This window comes from Polistes fuscatus, unplaced genomic scaffold (genome assembly GCF_010416935.1).
Source record: "Polistes fuscatus isolate 324 unplaced genomic scaffold, CU_Pfus_HIC Scaffold23, whole genome shotgun sequence".
NCBI lineage: Eukaryota > Metazoa > Arthropoda > Insecta > Hymenoptera > Vespidae > Polistes > Polistes fuscatus.
This window is the reverse complement of record NW_025113100.1, coordinates 2,144,089-2,164,764: the sequence shown is the minus strand read 5'-3', so window position 1 is coordinate 2,164,764 and position 20,676 is coordinate 2,144,089. Positions and strand designations below refer to the sequence as shown.

Below are 20,676 nucleotides of genomic sequence, written 5' to 3'. Positions count from 1 at the left end.
CGACGGGCTCGGAGCTATAACGCGTTAATATGTCGGAAAGATTGTCGTCGCGCCGGCAAACGTCTCCCAGTGGCGAATTTATCTGCTTCCTAGCACAGGACACGTACGAGTAATTCAATTTCTGTGGCAACTCCTTTCGTACGAGATTAGTTACATGTTTCTGTAAGAAAACGGAACGAACGTTTTCAACTAAAAACCAATGAGTTCGCGCATTTATATCTATTTAACACCATTAAGTAAATTATTATTTAACATTTATTCGCCAAAATATTTCTTTATTCGGTAGAATTATTAGGTAGAATTAGTTACAGCAATTATTATAATACGTAATTATTCTTATTTATATTATATATAATAGTTTTCAAATTTGTAATTGAACGAGATTCGATAGGTGAGGAGCAATACTACGCTATTTTCAAAAAGTATCGTGATTTTCGTCGAATTAGTTTTTTCTTCACGGTTCTACCATTATTTCAATAGTATCGCGCTCGATAGTTTCGATTTCATCGTATCGAAGAACCATTAACCGACGAAATTGCTTCGAGATCGAGTCCTTTCGCACGATGGATGCAATCGTCTTTACGCTATCTATCTTTTCGATATATACTTTTGACTGTATCGTCTAAATCAAGCAACGACTATTTCTACATGAAATGACTATTTTCATTCAATAATTTCAATCGATGAACAGCTTGCAAATTATTTTTATAATGAAATATCTTCCATGCGACGATAAACTATTTTCTCAAGTTTGTACAAATATGATTACATTTTTAATATCATTTTGATATCATAATAAATTTAGAAGAAAGCTTTGAATTCGAAGATTTATAATCATATATATATATATATATATATAAGTAGACACGAACAGAAGGAAATAGAGAAGAAGTGGGCTACGAAAAAGGGGGAGATTGGAATTGAGGTCGGAGAGTTTAAGAGTAATAGGAAAAAAAAAAGAAAGAAAATGCATTAAGATTAAAGGAAGATCTTAGTTCGTCCTCTGTACGTTAATTCGACTAGATTTTATCATGGAATTTTCTTATCGAGCGAACGAAGAGCCGGTTTAAATTATTATATTCAATCAAATCATTTCTATTCTTCGTTACTCGCATTATTTCTTATCATCGATAAAACTAATTATCGATTTGCTTAGGATATTCTTTCCTTCGATTGTAATTTCTTGATCCTCTCGTCTCTTGTTTAATTAAAATATTTGATTTAAACTTGACGTCGTTTATAAATGACTTTGACCACATTGTACGTTCGCCTTCCGCAAAATATTCTCGGTTTCGAGATCTCGCAAATTCGAAACGTTTGAGCGATCCTAAATCCGATAGTATTCTAACTTCGTTCGCTCTTGTAATCGTCCCTTTCGTCATCTTCAAAGACAAATGCGAGACTAGCAAAAAGCTCTTGAAACTTAGACGTATATTTCCTGATATTTATTCGATAATCTTGCAATCCTGAGTCTGCTTTTGCTTTTGAAAGCTTCCACAACGCTCTTACCTTTGAAGTTTTGAGAATTCACAAATATCTATATGTATTTTCTAATGTAAATAAGGACACTGCCAGTAGAGTAAATGCATTTACACTTAAATATGTAAGATATTTTCTAAACTGTTCGCAACATTCTTGGTATCTGAGTATTAGAGACTCTTTGAAGAAAATCCGGTTTCCTATTGATGTGTATTTGTAGTTTGGAAAAACTATAGAACCCTTGCCGAATTTATCGAAGGCATATCTCGTGTACGCGTTTATATAAAAACGACATAAATGCAGCAGGACTCAGCTTCAGTCTAATTGTAAGCTTAACTTTAAGGCGAATAGGAGTTTCCGTTATTTCCGTTTGGTTATTATTAATATCCTATTGAAGAGTTTTTCTTTAGTTAAACTCGTTTAGCGAGATAAACTCAATAGGAAAGTATCTATGCCAGTATCTAATAAGAGAAATCGGTAAGAGAAAGGGAAGGAGTTTCTTAGTAAGAGAAATTGTTTCGAATCGTGAACTTCGTAGAAATTCGAGGAAACGGAGGTAGAATCGGTCCGATATATCCAAGCGTGCACCGTACATACGTTTCGTAATGAAATTAATGGTATTAGAGGCCGCACTAGTATGTATATACCGTGTGTTAGCTTGGATTCTCGACAATGACGAAATCCAGTTGGCGAAACAACTTCGATGAACCTTCTCTCTACAGTTAGACAGTGATGGATACGCAACACGTACACTGGCCTTGCAACTTCGCGTTTTGGATTTGGTTTCTATGTCCTATCCCTGCTTTCACGATTTCTCTTATTCCTTCTCTCCTTCTCTTCAATTTTCTTTCTCCCGACCTATTTATGCATCTGTCTTATGTAGAGAATAGATATTTCACGTGCCATTAAAAATAACAAAAAAAAAAAACTTCCATTTAAATATATTTATTTAGTATTTTGGGTGGTATTAAAGTGGTATCGAATTCGTGCAAACCGCGAACCTTTCAATTTGATAAAGAATGATTACAGTCTCAGAGTAAGTTAGAAGTTTTAACTGAAACTTAGTAGTTGATAATAAAGGCTCCGGAACTATACTCGATGGCTTGTTTCTCATTGCGGATTCACATTTAGCGGTTTCGGAATAGATCATCGTGGCTCATGAAGTTAATAGACCAAGTTCGTAGACGAGCAAGAAATGCACCGTTAACGGGGAGAATCTATAGAAGAATCGAAAGGTGCCTCGAGCCGTTTTACTCGCCGTCTTTGTACCGTGGACAAGTTTAAAGTCTTCTGTGATAGGACGACAAGGATGAAAACGACCGAGAGACAAAAGCATACGAAAGCGATAGATGACGAGGATGTAGCCTAAGGCTTCTATTTTCTATTTTCTATTTTCATCAGCCAACTGTACGATTTAATGACTCGCCGCTTCATTGCTAGCATAGATCGTTTTATCAAATTCGAACGCGTAAGACTTAATAACTACATAGCTCGCGTCCCTTACGCCATATTTCGATCATCCGCGCGTTGACTTTTACTATAGTGATATCAGATTATAATAAATGTAATAGATACGTAATAGATGTTGATTGAAAACTAGAGTAGTAACGATCGAGTATATTGCAGAAGCAAAAATTCGGACAAGCCTCTTGGAGACTTACTCCGTCTATAAACGTATTAATTATCAAAGGAAATCTTTGGGATATGCATAGACCGGGAAAATCGATGAAGGATCGATCGTTTATTAATTTAGGAGTTTCTCGCAATGTTCGCGTTTCCGCTAAGTAAGCTGAGATGCGAGTTTGCGGTGAAAACCAGTGGATTTGTGGAATGCGATTGAATAGACAGTTATCTGAAAATAATTGTCCAACTTTTCGGGGAATATCGCTGATATAGTTATAAGCGAATCGTTTTATTCGAATTCGCCTCGTAATTTTGATCATTGAAATGGCTTTTATCGAAACCGTAATGTAAACTGCACGATCGTTTCTAATTATAATCGTACGATTCTCATTTGAGAGCTTTCGGTGATTCAAAAATTAACGCGATTGAAAGTGTATTTATTGTTGCAAATTGCCGTCAAAAGCATTGAAAATAGTAGTTATACATATACGTGTATTTATAAAAGAATTGATTCCAGAATATCGAACGTTTTCATGAAAAATTCGATTTAATCGTGGACGCGTATAGAATTTCTTCATTAATTCTCTATCAATCAATTTGATTTGATTATTTTTTGATAATAGATTGATTATATTTTTTCTTTTCTTTTTTCTATTAACTCATAGATACGCTTCTCGACGGACGAGTTTACAATAAAACTTTCTTACTTTTCTTTTTACCTCGAACGTTCTTTTCTCGCCTGTTCTTCAAGATTCTTTTAAAGGTTCTTCGTTTCCGGAAGTAGTTTCAAAGATGATGGGCGCGTGCAGTCCGTGCCGAACACCGAACACCTTTATAACTTTTAATGTACGCGAGTCAAAACCTTTTATCCCGTTGACGGCGATGATGATGGTGGTAGTGCGAGTAGCGGTAAAGTAACATTAGCAGTACCAGCATTAGTAGTAGTGCGATATTTTAATACGCGAGACAATTTTATTATGAAAAATGCAAACTTTCCTTACGGCTTTCTCTTTTTCTCTCTCTCTCGTCTTTTACTTTTCTGTTTGAGCAATTAAAAGAAAGTTTTTCTATCATATTTCTATCAGTTAAATTTTTAACAAAATGATCATTTCGTTAACCCCAGTCTTGTATATAATGTTGATATGGGCCGATGAACGAATGCTTCGACGCTAAAAAAAAATGAATATCGTGCGAATACGTAAACGTATTCCGGACAATATTATAATTCGATTAAAAATGAATCGAACCGTTTCCCCTTTATTTTATCCTCTTCGCTCGCGGTCATTTTGTTAAAATTGTATTTTCGTTAATCGGATTGTAACACTTAGCGCCTTCAACAAAATCCTGACGAACCAAGTAACGACCATCGAAGCGTTGAAAGCTGATCCTTCGAACTCACTTTGATACGGGTAATTTACTCTCCGGTTGTTCGAACAGATGGGGGTGTTCCCCCTGGAGAATGGAAACTGAAATACTGCCGAAGATGCTGGCAAAGAAGAGAAAGAACAAGTAGAAAGAAAAAAGAAAAATCGTTTGTGTTGTGTGTCATCAAACTTTTCCTTTTCCTCTTCCTATTTCTCTTCCTTTTTTTTTCTCCCTTTTCTCCGTCTTTCACTCATTCTATCTTTTTGCTTTTATTTTTTTTTCGGTCGAAGATTGTCCTGAAAGTCTTAGAAAATTGCTGGCAGGCCGAATTGCCGAAGACCAAGACTAGCTACGCGACCACCATTTTATTTGCTATTATTTTAACGCCCCTTTCCAGTTGAACGCTTTTTCTCGCCCTTAATGCGGTGTCACGTCGATAAACAAGATTTTCTCAGTCTTTTCCAAAGATTTCTCTTATAAAGACTTTCCTTTTTCTTTTTACGATCTTTTCTTTCGTCGTTTACAATTTTTTTTCCGATAAACGGGTCTTTCGTTTTTCTCTTTTTTTTTTTCTTTCTAACCATTAGCTGAAAATAAAATACAATTTATATAAAAATCATTTTCAATGGAATTTGGAATCGATATTTATCGTCTCTTTTGATATATCTTTTCTTTTATATCGTTTCGTATTATCTCCGTTAGAAAGAAAAATAATGAATTTTGGATAGAAATTAGTAAACGATATGTGTTTATATGCAATGAAACCGACAACGATATCGACTATCAACGTAGGCTTCGATTAATGTGAAAGCACAGCTCATAGTATGACGAGGTAATTACACGATATTCCCATGAATATCTTATTGACGTTATTGCCGATTCCTGCATCGTAATTCTGTAATTCCAGTATACATGAATGTATAGCTGTACTTGTAGTGTTTACAGGGATATTACAGTGTTGAATGTAGTTACATAATTCGTGATATATCTACCATAGATAGATGTGCATATTGGCTCTCTGGACTGTCAATTTTCTTTCTATATAAAGTATTATTTTGTAATATATATGTTAATTTATTTTTTTATTTTATATTCAATCCAATTATCGACTAAATCTTTTAAGCAAAACGTTTCCCATACATCGATTATTTTGTCTTTAACGATATAGAAAATAATAATCTTTTGAAAAGTCGATATCTAGGTCATTTTTCAACGTTTCGATTCGACGATTAGCTCGCGGACGCGTACCTATAGGGAGAAATACCTATCTGTACTTACATTTAACTTTAATAAGGGTACGCGGGAAGTAGCGGAGACGATAGCGGATTTAAATTGAAATGGAAAAAGCCGGTTTCGGCTTTGCTGGGCCATTTGAGATTTTTCGTTCAGCCGATGCAGTCGCGAAATCATTTCGATTCTTCGTAAGAGGAAACGCCGGCGGATCCATCCCGACGACCCCGTGGAACAATGCTAGGATTGCCTGGCCGGTTGCAACAGAGGGGAAACGAAGTGAGAACGAAGGGAGAACGAAGGGAGGAAAGCTTAGGAGAGCAGCGGCCATTGTTCTTTTATCGCCCAATTATTTTCCCGTCGCGAACCTACATACATATTAGAAGGACCGGAAAGTAAACCATTATTTTCAGATGGTCTAGTTTTAGTTAGTCTCTATCTATACACGGCGGAATAAAAATCCCTTTTTTTATTAAAACGAGAACGGATACAAACGTGAAATATTTTAGTAGATGAATAATATGAAATCCAAATAATCTTGAAAAAAAAAAAAAGAAAAGAATAGAACGTTCGATGTACGCGAAGTCATTGCTGAAGCGCGTAAGGAAATTATCATTAAATAAGATAACGTGTATAACAGAATAAAGAGTTTCTACTCTTCATTCTGAGAGAAAAGAAAAGAAAGAATAGAGCTTCTTCACTTTCATTTTTCATTATGGCAGAGGAAAGGTTCGTTCTATTTTTATTCGCGAGACGCAACGCGCGGTTTTATTTTTACAAGGTGGATCTTTTTCCGCGCTCATTAAGCCGTACTCGTCCTTAATTAGCTCCGTAAAGAAAATCAGCGGACGGAAGCTGCTCGAGAATGCCTGCGGTAGTTGGAAAGAAAGACCATATTGAGATTTTCTCTGAGTGAAAACCTGAAAGGAATAATTTATATACAGAAATATGCACTACCGCGAATCTAATAACGAAATTTATTTTAAATAATGCACAGACCGTTCATTCCGTTACGATTGAATAATGTAAGATTTTGTTCGCGATTTCAAATCATTTCCATAAGATTTTTTCTTTCTTAACGATAAGAAAATCTTAGGGTTCGGTTAACGGTGTTTAGTTTATCACGGTCATCATCGGAAGTAATTATTTTCCATAGAATCGCTTACTCTTCTGGTTAAGAGATGATACTTTCGTCTTGTCTTATTTTGGAATTGTTCCACTATTCGTTCACTTTTTCGATTATTATATTTAGATCGGTCGGAAACTATGGTTGGAAAGCTAGAGACGCGTATATATTTTTCTGTGTCCAGATATACATACACGGGCATTCTCGGCAACGAGAGAAACTAATGCGTAACTAGGAATATGCACGCGTCGTATATTATCGCAGGGTAGAATGTACGCGATTCTCTCTCATGCGCATCCATGAATCACCTATGGTTAGAATGTTATACTAGTTTAGCTAGTAGCAGACGCGAGCGAGCTGTACTACTTGTACGAACCACGTGTATGCCGACGTTGTGAAACACTTCTACCGTAATTCCTCTCGGTAACACGTTATTGTGCTTCTTATAAACGTTTCCTATCTTTTCGTCTTTGTTGCATTCGTTTTTCATCAAATTGTTTCTCTTTAAAAGTAATTTTTACACGGACAATCAATTATTATTTACTAAGTAATTAAGTATTAATTTAGTACGTTTAATATAACGGGTCAAAAAAGAGAAGATAAAAAAACATTTGTCCCGCGCAGTTCGCAATCATACGTTTTTCTTTCCATAGTTAATTTATCGTTTGCAATGACGAAATTGAAATAGCTTCGGTAGAAAAAATATTCCGATAACGGAAAACTACCCTCGAGCCGGCGTTTTACGAGAAATCGCTTAATTAATTGAAAAGCTTCGCGTTGTAAATTCTGCGATAACCGGAAACTCTGTTTCAGAATTACGTACCATGGATGGACAATAACGATCATTGTGTACAGTGCGAGTTGAACGTTTTGTTTCTCTACGCGTTTATGTTTTATTCGACGATTCTAGCGTTGAAAAAATTTCCTCATGGTAAATAAAAGTTCGTCCGTGTTAATTGCGTTCCAATTGCGAACAACTTTGACATATATCGGCGCCCGTAAATTATCACTCTGCACGATTCGTCAGAGAGCAAAGTTCTAAACTTTTCATTTATATCTAAATATATAGGTACACCACCACCACGAAGTCGTTAGCCCTTAAACAATTAAAACATCGCCACACTCTTCAAATTGTATTTCCACGTTTCATTCCTATTAACTCTTTAGGTTCAAAACTGTCCCACCTTCTGCTTAGCTTTTTATGCATGATGGGATGTATTTTAACCCATTTCCGAAAGTTGAAGTTAGTCATATTTCAAGTTTTTCATTTATTATTATTTGACGTTTTATAGTCGTTTTGAAGCTGAATAAGCAATGGGGTCGATCACCCTTCGAATTTTTATTTTCTTTAAAATCATCTGCTTCAAAAAGAAAAAGATCGTAAGCAAATGTGATTTCGTTTACCTGCGGATAGTCGCCGTCCTTCATCTGATAATCGAAAACGTAAAAGAAGGTTTTTGGCATGGGTTCCTTCTCGATCTCTGGTGGTGGGGCGATGTGAGGATTATTTGGCTTCTTCGTGTGCCTCAGAGTGAAAAGATCGCCAGTTTGAACGAGCGGTGCTACGAATTGTGCGTCGCTCAGTGCCTGAACACATGCATCTTTTGTATTCACCGGATGCTGCACAGTCCGTTCCCAATCCGAATATTCGTTTACGACCTGAACAGAATGAATAATATATATAATAAATAATTAATAACTAAGATTTTGCAAATGTTCCTTCCTGAGATTCTTCTGCGGTGACAAATATACAATTTTTAATCGACACAACATTTATGATATAATTAATTATGAATTAGTTATGAGGCAAATTGTAAAAAAAATGAATATTTGTCGAGATCAAAAAATCTGTCAATCGATATTGCATAGGTAGATATTTAGTTGCATTATTTTTGGACGTATCTCCGTTCGTCGGGATCGATCGGCGAACGTTTGCAGATAACGCGAAATGTATAGGTAGGTAAATATTTATTATGACCAAGAGACGTATCGTAGCTCGTGATACGAAAATAATTTGTGAATTATGGGTGCGGATATATGGGCGCGGGTGGTAGAGGAGAGGGTGGACGATTTTTACAATTCATATACCAATGGGTTTCTCCTATATGGACGTTTTGTGCCGTGGTTATCGTTTTGCCCGCCGGCGATCCCGTTATTTTCATTCTATCGAGCAGAGAGAACGTCCGGAGAGGATACCAAAGATAAGTAATTAAAGGTTAATGCAATTTTTTCAAATAAGCATCGTCTAGAAAAACAACAACCTTTCGATAATATTCTTTTTTTTTTTTTCATATCCGAATATTTTCTAAATATTATACAACGTTCCGATCTTTTAATTTAATATAGAAATTCTTCGTGAGTTTTTCAAAGTCATAGGTATTTTTTTGATTCAACTACATTTTTGTTTTTTATTGCATCGTGCAACTGATCGAAAAATACATTCTCCTGAACCCGTGAATGCGAACAGTATGAGTATGGAGAAAGCGAAAGAGGATTCTAACCGTATAAAATATCTCCGTTAGATGATATACGTAAGCATTCCTGACGTAAGTCCTGATGATTCTGTCTCTCCTTTCACCCTCGAATCCTTGATGCACATCCTTCTCTGCAAATTTCCAAAGAGCCTCGCTGGTCGTGACGCCGAACAATAGGTCGTATTTATTATTGCTCGTTATGGGTGCTCCGTGTTCAGATTTTTTCGGAAGTGGTCTGAAAATATATGTGCCAGTGTTTTTTTTTCTCTCTCACGAGCATTGAAAATTTCAACAATATAGAATAATATTCGAGTGGGAAAGTATTTGACGATTAGTACGATACTTATTTCGCGTAGATCGCGCATGAACTATTTTCATCTTTAATTTCTTAATCAAATGTTGTGTTGCAAATGAAATGAAATAAAATGAACGCGTGCGTACCCGAATCCTTGAAATTCTGGTCCAAGATAGGACAAAAGATCTTTTTGAAAATCAGATCTAATGACGACCCCGTCCACGCTCGGTCCAAAGGCGCTGAGGAAAGTTGGTGGTTGTATGTCGATCTGCATCAATTCTTCGAGGCTGCTTTCCCTTAGGCAATCGACTATCAGCTCGTTGTCCTTGAGTAGGTCTTCGGGAATGGAGCAATTTATCGCTCTAGCGAGCTTTAGCGCATAAAACACAGGATCTTCGACTACAGCCCAGGAAGACAGTGCACTGCCTGAGAGAAGTATCGCCCTTTTGAACAGACCTAAATCCAAAAGGTTAATCTTTTTTTCCGCTCGATAAATTAGATTAGGGTCGTCGGATCGAACGAATTCTACAATTAACAAGATTAAACATTGGTTACTGTTTTATATTCATATTGATAATGCGAAATTTATAAAAAGACTCGTAGAAATTTGACCATTTCCCACGGGGGAGAAAGATACGAGTGGAAAAAGTGTGCCCGTTTGCTCGACGACACGTTGAAATACACGTTGAAATACACGTTGAAATACACGTTGAAATACACGTCAGGTAGAATAGATGACAGGACAACACTCGAATCCAATAGCCACCAAAGCGACCTAAGAATTTCGATGACAATTGGTGGAAAATGAAGTTTACAATTTGACATTTACCAAGTTAAGAGAACAGTGTCACGTTCTTCGCTTACCGTCTACCTCGATTTCCAAAGTGTCAGAATTCATTGCCAAAACTTTAAGCTGATTTGTGAAAAATTCGGAACGAAAGAAGGGAAGATAGGTTAACATTTTTGTCGTAATGAACTTGTGTATAAATCACTTTTTTAGATATTAACATTTATTATAATATTTTCAAGAGCCTCGAAAGGTGATTTTAATTGAATACAATTCGATGTGAATGGATACTTAAACGAAACTCTTCAAACAAAATATCAAAATTGTAGAACCCTTGATGTTTAATAGAAGAGTTTCATTGGAAAAAAATGAATCAAATATTTTCAATAATGTCCTTCTAATGAGTTTTCCAATAGCATCGTGCCAAAGTTACCACCATCAATTTTGAGATGCATCTTCTTTCGTTGACTACTTTAGAGACGAAAATTATTTTTGTATAATGTACAAATATAATAAAAGGTTGCATTTTCAATGCTAATTGTAAAAATATAATTATTATAAAGTTATAATTAGGTAGCTTATCGATACTCGTAAGATTGGAAAACTAGTGGAAAATATTATTGGTAGTTTGAGACAATTTAAAGCATTCCTCCCATCCCTCTTGGGTACGGTAAAATTCGAAGAACGAAGGTACGTGCACGTAGATAGTTGGTAACACGTTGCTCTTTCGATATTGCTCTCATCTTTCTTAACATCTTCATCGAGAAACGAACGAACGAACGAACGAACGAACACACTCACTATGGTCGAGTTCACGGTTAACATTTTCGAGCGAACGGCACTTTCTGATCGCGTTAAACTCACCTTCTCAAAAAAGAAGAGGATATCGAATCCTTGTAAGATCTCGATTCTTTTCTCTCTTTTCGCGATATTATGTGTGTGAAATATTACTCATCCCTTCTTTCTCTTTATTTCTTTATCCGTATGGTTTCCATCGAGCTCTTCTTCCTTATCTCATCTCTATTGGAAAATACTTTTAGCCATTATGAGAGAGCATTCGCGCGTGCACGATTTCTACCGCGTGTATTCTTCTCTATATTCTGTTCTTTTCATTTACTTCTTTTATTTTTTTTTTTCACTCCCTCGCATTTCTCGATGCAATCATAATATAATAGTTCTTGAGATTAAAGAAATTTTTGTTTCCTTCGAAACTTTATTCAATGATTATACTACTTTTTCGGACGTTATTAAAAGTATACCAGGGAAAGCGTTATATAGCTCGATCACTTTCATACTTAAATAGTTTGAAAATTTTACAAACTCGGAAAGAGAGAATTAAAATAGGAACCCGGTTAAAGCATGCTACGATGAACTTGTAGCTTTTTCTCTCATAAATTATATCGGATGAGAAGAAGGAAAAAAAGTTTCAAAGTTTATTAATAAATGAAATGATCAATAAACTAATGTTTTAATTAATCCGGTTAAAGAAGAAAGATCGATGCCGTATTAATAAAGTTAGCATGAAAGTTTAAACGTAAGAACCGCGTTAACTCGTACCTAGGTGAAATATCTACTTTAACGACACGTATCCGTAATAATAGGATATTTTGAAATCGATGAAACATCCGTCTGCGAAGTAACTCGACGCGTATCGGTGTAACAGCTCCTTTTTTTTATTTTCCCGAACGACGCATAACTCTCTTCTGCCCTTTTCCGTGAAATCCGATTTCTTCGATACTTGGAGAGCTTTTCGATCGAGACGAAAGGCTTTGTGCCGAACAAAGCGCATTATTTCGTTACGGACGCGGAATCGAACTGTCGCGGGAGACTTTTCCCGAAAGAGAGTTCCGTGTAAAACGAGATACGAGCTTCGAATCGCATGCACACACCAGTTTTGATATTTTTCTAGAATTTGTCGAGCTTGGAGAAAATGATTAATCGCGCGAACGTTTCGAAGGTGTATCTATTATAATATTTGTATCACCTCTTATGACGGTAGGACTGATGGCAAGAAAATGGACACAAGCAGCCCCTGTCCCCTGTCCCATAAGGCTAACGTTCTCGGGATCGCCGCCAAAAAGTGCTATGTGCTGCTGGACCCAGTGTAGAGCCGCGATTTGGTCCATCAGACCGTAATTCGCCACCCTCGCCTTCGTTTCGGGCGCCACGTTGGCGTTCAGGAAGCCGAGCACGCCCAGTCTGTAGTTGATCGTGACGATCACTTGCTCGGTGTAACTGGCTAGGACGCTACCGTCGTAAGGATTTCCGCTTCCCCACTCGTAGCTTTCGCCGTGAATGTAGAGGACAACCGGATGTCTCCTACCACTTTCTGCCATGCCTGGAACACAAAAGCGGGCTATGCTTGATTCGACGTCTCTTTCACTCGCACACAACTTTGGCTTCGCTTCGGCTTCGCTTCGGCTTCGCTTCGATTATTACCAGAAACGGCCATTTACATCCCTTCATATTCCACTCGACATTCAATGTACCTAGCTACCTACTTATACAGCTGAAAATCCATACTTTTCAATGCTACGACTTTTATTTCCTTGCTATTCTACAGAGTGGCTCTTTCAAATCGGAACACTTTATTCATGCCTCGATGGAAAAACTTATTTCGACAAAGTAACGTACAAAGTAACGTACAAAGTAACGTACAAAGTAACGTACAGAGTTACCCTGTTTCGATGTAATTTCAATCGAAACATTTCTGCCCATAAAATCATAAGAGAAATTAAGACGCTTATAACGTAGACGGACACTGATTCTAAGTCAAAAAGTTACTCAGAGAAAGAGAAATTGTTCCTTTTCGTTGTTCCATACGCCGCGCTGTTTTCCTCAAAAGTAAGATCGAAGTCCTCTTTGACTGCAGTCATCGTCGACTGCGTGCCGGACTCCGAAGAGTTCGCTCCAACTTTTTTATAGGGTTACGACTTCTAAGGTCAACATTTTTCTTTGTTTTAGAAAAAGTTTTCTATTTTACTTCGCTATTATATTCCGCATCTCTTGCTCTACATTACTCTTCCTTACTTTCCTCCAGTCCAATATAGCTGGCTACAATTTTCCATTGAAAATTGTACCCATACGTAGATATATTACGTAGATAAAAAGTAATAATCTTTTACGCTCGTCGTATGGTTTTTATCCGACGTATCCGCAGGTCATAGGCAGGATAGCTCTCCATTGAGCGATTTCGGGCATCTAATTCGTGGGCTTGGACCAACTGGCAAGTTTACGATAGGTAGTTGTTCTAGTTAAATCCTGATTAACATATCGATTTGCATGGACTGTCCCGAGGACTCGAGGCTAGCGATAAAGCATCGTATTTTGAGCGGAAGATGGGAGAATGGCGTTTTCCCTCGATTAGCGGGACCGAATTAGGATACTAATTCGCTTCGACTACGTACACGCGTGTCTATTCGCGTGCGATATGTACGTACGTTTGGATTGCAACGAAAAACATAGAAACACAAAATAGGGAAAAGAAAAGAAAAGAGAAGAGAACGAGTCGATAAATCCGGATGCTGGGATGCGTGAATGCCGTGTCGTATATGTTCTTTCGAATTTATGCAACATCGATGAAAGCTCCGACGAAAGCTCCGACGAAAGCTCCGACAAATTGAACGCGACGGAAAAACATAGAGGGCTGATAAAAGCGCGTCGCGTTTTGTAGCCGATAGACTCGATCGCATTCGAATGCGCATTTCGAATTTTTCGAGTTTCGCTCGCCTGAACTCGTTTCTATCTATACGCTCGCCTGTTTTTTTTTTTTTTTTTTTTCTAATTTTCTCACCTACAAAATCGAAGCGCGAAATCAACATTTTTGCAATCAATTTTTTCTTAGCTCGTTTATTCGTCGAAAGAAGATAGTCTTGTATTTCCAAACGATTTCGTATTTTATATCAATTTTATAGGAATAAATAATTGTGGAACGATTCTTCCGATTTTCAAATTGACTTTGATACTTTGATAAACGGATAGTGTGCTATTTTATATTTTTTCTGTATTTCGTTAATCTCTCCGGCAATATTTCTTTTAAACAACTACGAACCACCAAAGGTTGATTCCTAATTAATTAATTCAAGTGCTACAGGGTAACGCGAGTAAAAGAAAATTCTATCGTTTGTAAGAAATGCCGTGGATGCGAGAAATGCTCTCGTTCGCTCTCTTTTTGTCGGTGCAGTGCCGAAATTGTGGCCGGAAAAAAGAATAGAAAGAGCCCAGAGAACGTCCAGCCTTGAGAATAGACGGAAATTTTGCAAGGATAACCGGAATTTTCGGTCCAGTTAGTTTTTTCTTTCTTTTATTCTTCCACTTTCTTGTTTGCATAGAGCTTACGTTGAACGAATAAAAAAGGAAAGGAAGAAAAGTAGGCAAGTGAAAAAAATGGCGAGGAAGATGAAATAGTAGGAACAATCAAATACGATTTTGGTGGAAGAAAATGAAAAAAGTCTTTACCTTTAAGCAAAGAAGAAGAGAGAAGAAAAGAAGAGAGTGATAAATGAGAAATCGAAGTTGTGGGAGGATACCTTCGACGAAGACTTTAAGCTTCGCTCGACGTAAAAGCCATTGTCGTTGGGATTAAGGCATTAGTTGGAAGTATCGTCCCTGGACCTGCCCATCTCTCTCGAGCGCAAGCTCTACGAAATATAGGAAATGTCGTGTAAGTTCCTAAGTACCTGTGCATGCACGCGCCACGCGTTCCCCATTTTTCATCGCCATCGAATATATAATTGATTAAGCTTTTCTAACTTTATCTAGATTCTCCTATATATATTTGTCGATTTATTTGCGCGTTTCGATAAAGTGGTACAATTCGTGTATATACAGTGGTACCTCGGAAATGTGCTTATAATTTAAAGCATTCGTATATATGCAAACCAATCGCGTCATAAGAAATAATTGACAATCGGATAATTCATTCCACGACTATTTATTTACGCAAGCGTATTCGTACCGCTCGTATCGCGAGACATCGTTCGTTTATTAAATTTCCTAGAGAAGTAACTGGAGTATGTAAAAGATAGAAAGAGAGTAAAAGAGACATATATTATATTGTATATATGTATATAAAAATTATGAGGAGAATGAAAAGTTTTAGTAAAGAGGATAGGACAGAAAGTTTGTAAAGTACTTCGCTAACAGAGTACTTACCTGATTAAGGCTTTGGTATAATTTCAGAAGGAGTAGAGTTGGTTAAAAGATGCGGTGGTAAGGGAAAGAAGAAGGAGTAAGAGGGCGAGCAAAGGAGGATCCCTCGGTAAGAGTAAGTTTAGGTATCTTAGTTATATCGAAATGATGAAACGCACGTCTCGTGTAGCCACTCTTAGAAGGAGAATCTCAAAGTGGACCCAGCTGCAACTGTGAAAACTCCGAGAACGCAAGTTTCTAGTAAGCAGTTCTTCTCGAAAAGGAAATATCAAGCTGATAGACGTAAAAAGATCGAACGCGAGTCAGCTCGAAAGAGTTTGGATCGCGTTCGCTAATATCGAAAATCCCGTTCAGCGACTCTTGGAAGTATCTTTCGCGAACATTTTTGTCGATAAAAAAGTATTTCAAAAGAAAGTATTAGATATTCTTATCAATGTATACACCACCTATGCTAGAATAAAACCTTTATAAAAGATGATGCACGCGTCAAGATAAAAGTACGAAGAGTATCGAATCGTTCAAAGGAAAAAGCTTCTTCAAATTACAATCTATCGAGATTGTTTCTATACGACCATAGTTTCGAGTGGTCATGCGTTTGAAACGACTCCTTATTCTACCATGCACCAATGTTATTTCATCTTAGAGGAATGCAAATACATACGTGCTTGTTGATCCAGGAGCACGATTCATATTTACCTCACGTTACTTGGAAAAGAATAAAGATGTAAATAAAACAGTGTCGAGCTAGCTAGTTTTTCTAGAATCTTTCTCAGAAATAGTCGGTAAAAAGAATGGTTTTTAAATGCACGATGATGCAACTAGACGAGTATGCAACGAGGGAATGATTAAAATTACGATAACTAGGAGATTTGTTAATAATGTATTATTCGCATTGATTTAGTGTTTCTTTAGAATTCATTTTATTTGCTCTAATCGTCATATTTATCTTAACACGCGTGTAGTAACGTTAGGAGAAAGATTAAAGAGTAGTCTAAATAATAGAAAAAGTAAATCGATGTTGCGATAATATGTGAAACTAAGCGCGAATGATGTACGCGAACGAATTTATAACTCCCCATCGTGTTAATGTACGTATTAAATATAACTCATAACGGTGATGTTTCATGCATGAAATCGAGTCAATATAAAATTGCAAAGTAATTAATAATATTATATATTCGGTACTATTGTATTTATATATATATAAATAAATTTGGTCTGGTAATTAAATAATTAATAATAATAAAGATAATAAAAGAAAAATATAGCAATAAAATAATAGTAGTAGTAGTAGTAGTAGCAGCAGCAGCAATAATAATATCGTTAAGCATACGTCGCTCTTGAGTTTCGAAACCGTTGGTTAAGGAGTACATTAAAATAAAAGAAAAAGAAAAGAAAGAGAAGAAAGGGAAGAAAGGGAAGAAAAAAGAGAGAGAAACATAAAAGAGTTTTTTCGTTAGATCGGAAAAGTAACGAATTTAAATGGAGTAATCGCTTTTTATCGACCAACGACAGCATTTTCATATTCTAACGTTCTCGCGGAGCTTGTTTAGCCGCGAAAGAGCTTCCACCGGTGGCTCTTTCCATTCCCCTCTGAAAATATTCCTGCAACTCTCTAGCTGAAATTTCTAAAAGCTTTCAAGATCGACGATTCCTTCGTTGACTCGATGAAGACGCGTTGGAAAAAGGGCATGCCGAGCGGAAAAGTAAGAGGGATAAAAGTAAATAACTAGAAAGTAAGAAGGGAAGGGGGGGAGGGAGGGAGGATAACATCGCGTTACTTAAAAATTATCAATTTGTTTTTCCTTTAAAAGTATGTGGCTTAAAAGGGACGCGTCAAAAGAAAAAGATAGAGAGACGGATACTTACACAGAGTAAACTGCTAATTGTAATAAATACGCGATGGCAAGTAAGGTAAATGGGTATATTCAATTTTGATTTTTCATTATTACCTTACATTATACCTTTGGTATATGAAACGGAAAAAGAAGTTTGAGAAAGAAAAATCAGCCAAAGTTGGAGAGAAATTTGTCTCCGGAGAAGGAAGGTTCGAGGAACGAAAAGATATCGACTGGTCGGAGAATACCTTACGACGGTTCTCGATTTTTCTTACGTCGAGATCTTGATCGATTTCCTTATCGCGTTTTTCAATACTTTTTCCAAAGTAAACATAGATATTCGTTTCTTTTAAAAAGGTTCGAACGGAAGTAAAGAAATTTCTCTTTGATTTGCAAAATTTATATCTAATGTCTCGTTGAAATCTCGATGTTGTTTTTACGATAACAAATCGTCTCTTTCTTTCTCCGTTGCTTCGTTTTTTTTTTTCATCTCGTTCAATGGATACTCGTACAATACGGGACGATAAAATCTCGTATCGTGGCTCGCGAACTCTATCAATTTTATCGTTATATTTGATCTTATTTTGTTTTTTTATATACACCCTCTGATCGAAAGTTCGATATGATAAGCTTCGAAAGAGAGTTTTGATTTTATTTGAAACGATAGGACGTTTTAGTAAAATTTAGTCGATCCACTTGATCGGACTGTCGTTCGCCATTAAAATCTTCATCTTCGTTATTTCTTTACTTTTTACGTTCTTTGCATAGACAGACGCATGCATAGAAGCACATTTACTCGATTCCATCCGCAAAGTACAGGCAAGTAGCCCTGCATATTTAATGGAACGTTTCTCTACATCCTTTCAGCCGGCAAGTTTCTAGGTATTAGCATAGTAAACATGGATTTACGTTGTACCTTAGACCCCCTACAGTTCTGTCACCAACGTGGATGTTCAGTCCATACGAAGGAGACAAACAGGACTGAGAGGGAGAATCTCTTCTCCAACATAAGCGAAGGAGCAAGAAGAGCGAAAGCAGGACTAGGTTCGGAACGACCTGCAAACGAGGCCTAGACATTTGCTCAAGAAACCTACTTCATTTCCAACGCCATTTTCCCAACGCTCCAAAGCTTTGCGTTATATCGCAAATATACACAAGACATTTACATACGCCAATTCATTTAATTACATTAATTAGGAAATTTATTAAACCTGTTCCTCTATATTTGATTTATTTATATTATTTATATTATATATATATTGTATAATTAATTATTATTTATTTATTCGCGTATTATATTTTTACTATCAAAGATCTTCGAGTAGTTTCATTCGCGAATTTCATCGCGTATACATATGCGTATGTACATATGCGTTAGCAGGAAGATTTCTCGTATTTGCACGCTATACGTTGATCGAAGGTAATACTTATTTAATTAGGAAATTAATTGAGCGTCTTACTTGTTTACTTATTTACTTATTAAATAGATAGAATATATGTGCACGTCCATTGGATACTAAGTAACTTATTAGATGCAGCTAAATAGATGGAAGAAAGTATTTTGTTATTCTCATCCTGGTCGAGAAAGATTATCGAGTGGTCTCGTCTTGTACGCAATCAAGAAGATACGTTTTAATGTTCAAAGTAAATGTCGGTGGAAAAACTAAAGAAGAGTATCGGTACCGTTAGGAAAGACTATTACGAACGTTCAACGGAGCCGCAGTAGTCTTCAGCACAACTGGCTCTATTCCAATGACGTTGTTAACTTAACGGTGATTAGCCTTAGCTTTGCCACATCCCTCGAGTTCCTTCCTCGTTCCCAAAACGTTTCCTACAAACGTTTTTACTTTTATTTTCACGTTTTTATTTTTAATATGAAAAATACGTATCGCGTAAATAAATTTGCTTAGCGGTAGGAAGGAATTCTCAAGGAAACCTTTCAAATTTGTCTTGTTCGCGTAAAGATTCAATGACGTAAATTTAATAAGACGTCAGAAAGGGGTCGAATAAGTACGCGCATGTTCCATGGCTCTTGCAATCACGCACTATACCGTCTCCGTAGTGTCTTTATTCTTGATTGGATGCTCGCCCAAATCGATACCTCGGGGCTAACTGGCGACGTCTTTTACTCGACCTCGTACTCACCCTCGTGCTCCACCTCGTGCTCCCCCCCGCACTCCCCCTCGCACTCCCCCTTGCACTCCCTCTCGTTTCTTCTTTCCGACCTTTATTTCCTCTCCTTCTTCCTTTCTCCGTTACGTTAGCTTCTTCGAGTATTCGCGTCTCGTCGTTGCTCGATGATAAGAATTTTTACAAAGGACGTTAGTATTTTTTTTTATCGACCATGGAACAAAATGCTACACGAATAACAAAATACTATTCTCCTAATTGGACTTTGTTGTTACTCTTTTTAATATTTTATATCCTACTGCGTGCGAGCTTTCCTTATTCGTGGGTAGCAATTTTGTCATTATAATTATTTCCTACCCATTCGTTTGACTAACTAAATCAAATATAAATCGTAGTAGTAATAATATAGAGGAAATAATAATATAGAAGAAAAATATGAAAGGCGATTGTTCTCGCGTATAGCTTTCAAAAATATAGGCTTGTTTTTCGCGAAAACTTTCAGGGTTGAAATAGGATAAGCGAAAAAGATAAGAGGGATCAAGGATTATGTGCGAGCATTAGATAATTGCTTCATCGAAATGGTTTTCGATTAGTCACGTATGCGATATATTGCTGAATATTGTACGGGAGCTAGGTATACATGAACTACTACACGTATCTCTGCGTATTCCTATCTACTTCTATATGTATGTGTAACGGATGCACGCAATTACGATTCAAATTTTACGACTTGCTTAACTTAAATTACAAGAGACCAATTAAGTGGAATCGTGCCTGGCCGTGCACACTGGCGAGTTTCGTTTTTCTCTCTCTTCAGCCGTTCTTGGCTACGTAGTTCCAATACAAACGTACATATACATACTCTCTTCCTATCGTGCACCCTTTTTATCTCATTTTACATCCCCATTTTACATCCCCATTTCATTGTTCCTACTATCAGAAGAATTGCTGACTCGCAAGACCGTTGTTATACCTATAATCGTTCGATTTCTATGATTCCACGAGCGTAGTACGAACAGTAATTAATGAGATACTTTTTCCAATAACATTTTTCATTGATCGATCCATGTCATTCTTAATGTCTACAAACATAGCCGGTTCGAAGTCATAGATAACGTGGCGCGGAAAGAATTTATCGGACAACCTGATAGTTGACTTTTGACGATAACTCGGTGCAC

At 36.8% G+C, this 20,676-nt stretch overlaps 1 protein-coding gene across 11 annotated transcripts in view; it reads right to left on the bottom strand.

The window, feature by feature from the left end:
• The window catches only part of LOC122518188 (neuroligin-4, X-linked-like), a 170,143-nt gene that overhangs the window by 28,685 nt on the left and 120,782 nt on the right, over positions 1–20,676 (bottom strand). For all 11 annotated transcript variants that reach the window (XM_043636934.1, XM_043636931.1, XM_043636935.1 and 8 more), the window contains 4 exons: positions 12,364–12,717; positions 9,739–10,048; positions 9,325–9,532; positions 8,228–8,482 (listed from right to left, as the gene is read on the bottom strand). In XM_043636934.1, the coding sequence (XP_043492869.1) occupies positions 8,228–8,482; positions 9,325–9,532; positions 9,739–10,048; positions 12,364–12,717 (1,127 nt within the window). The remainder of the gene's footprint in view (positions 1–8,227; positions 8,483–9,324; positions 9,533–9,738; positions 10,049–12,363; positions 12,718–20,676) is intronic.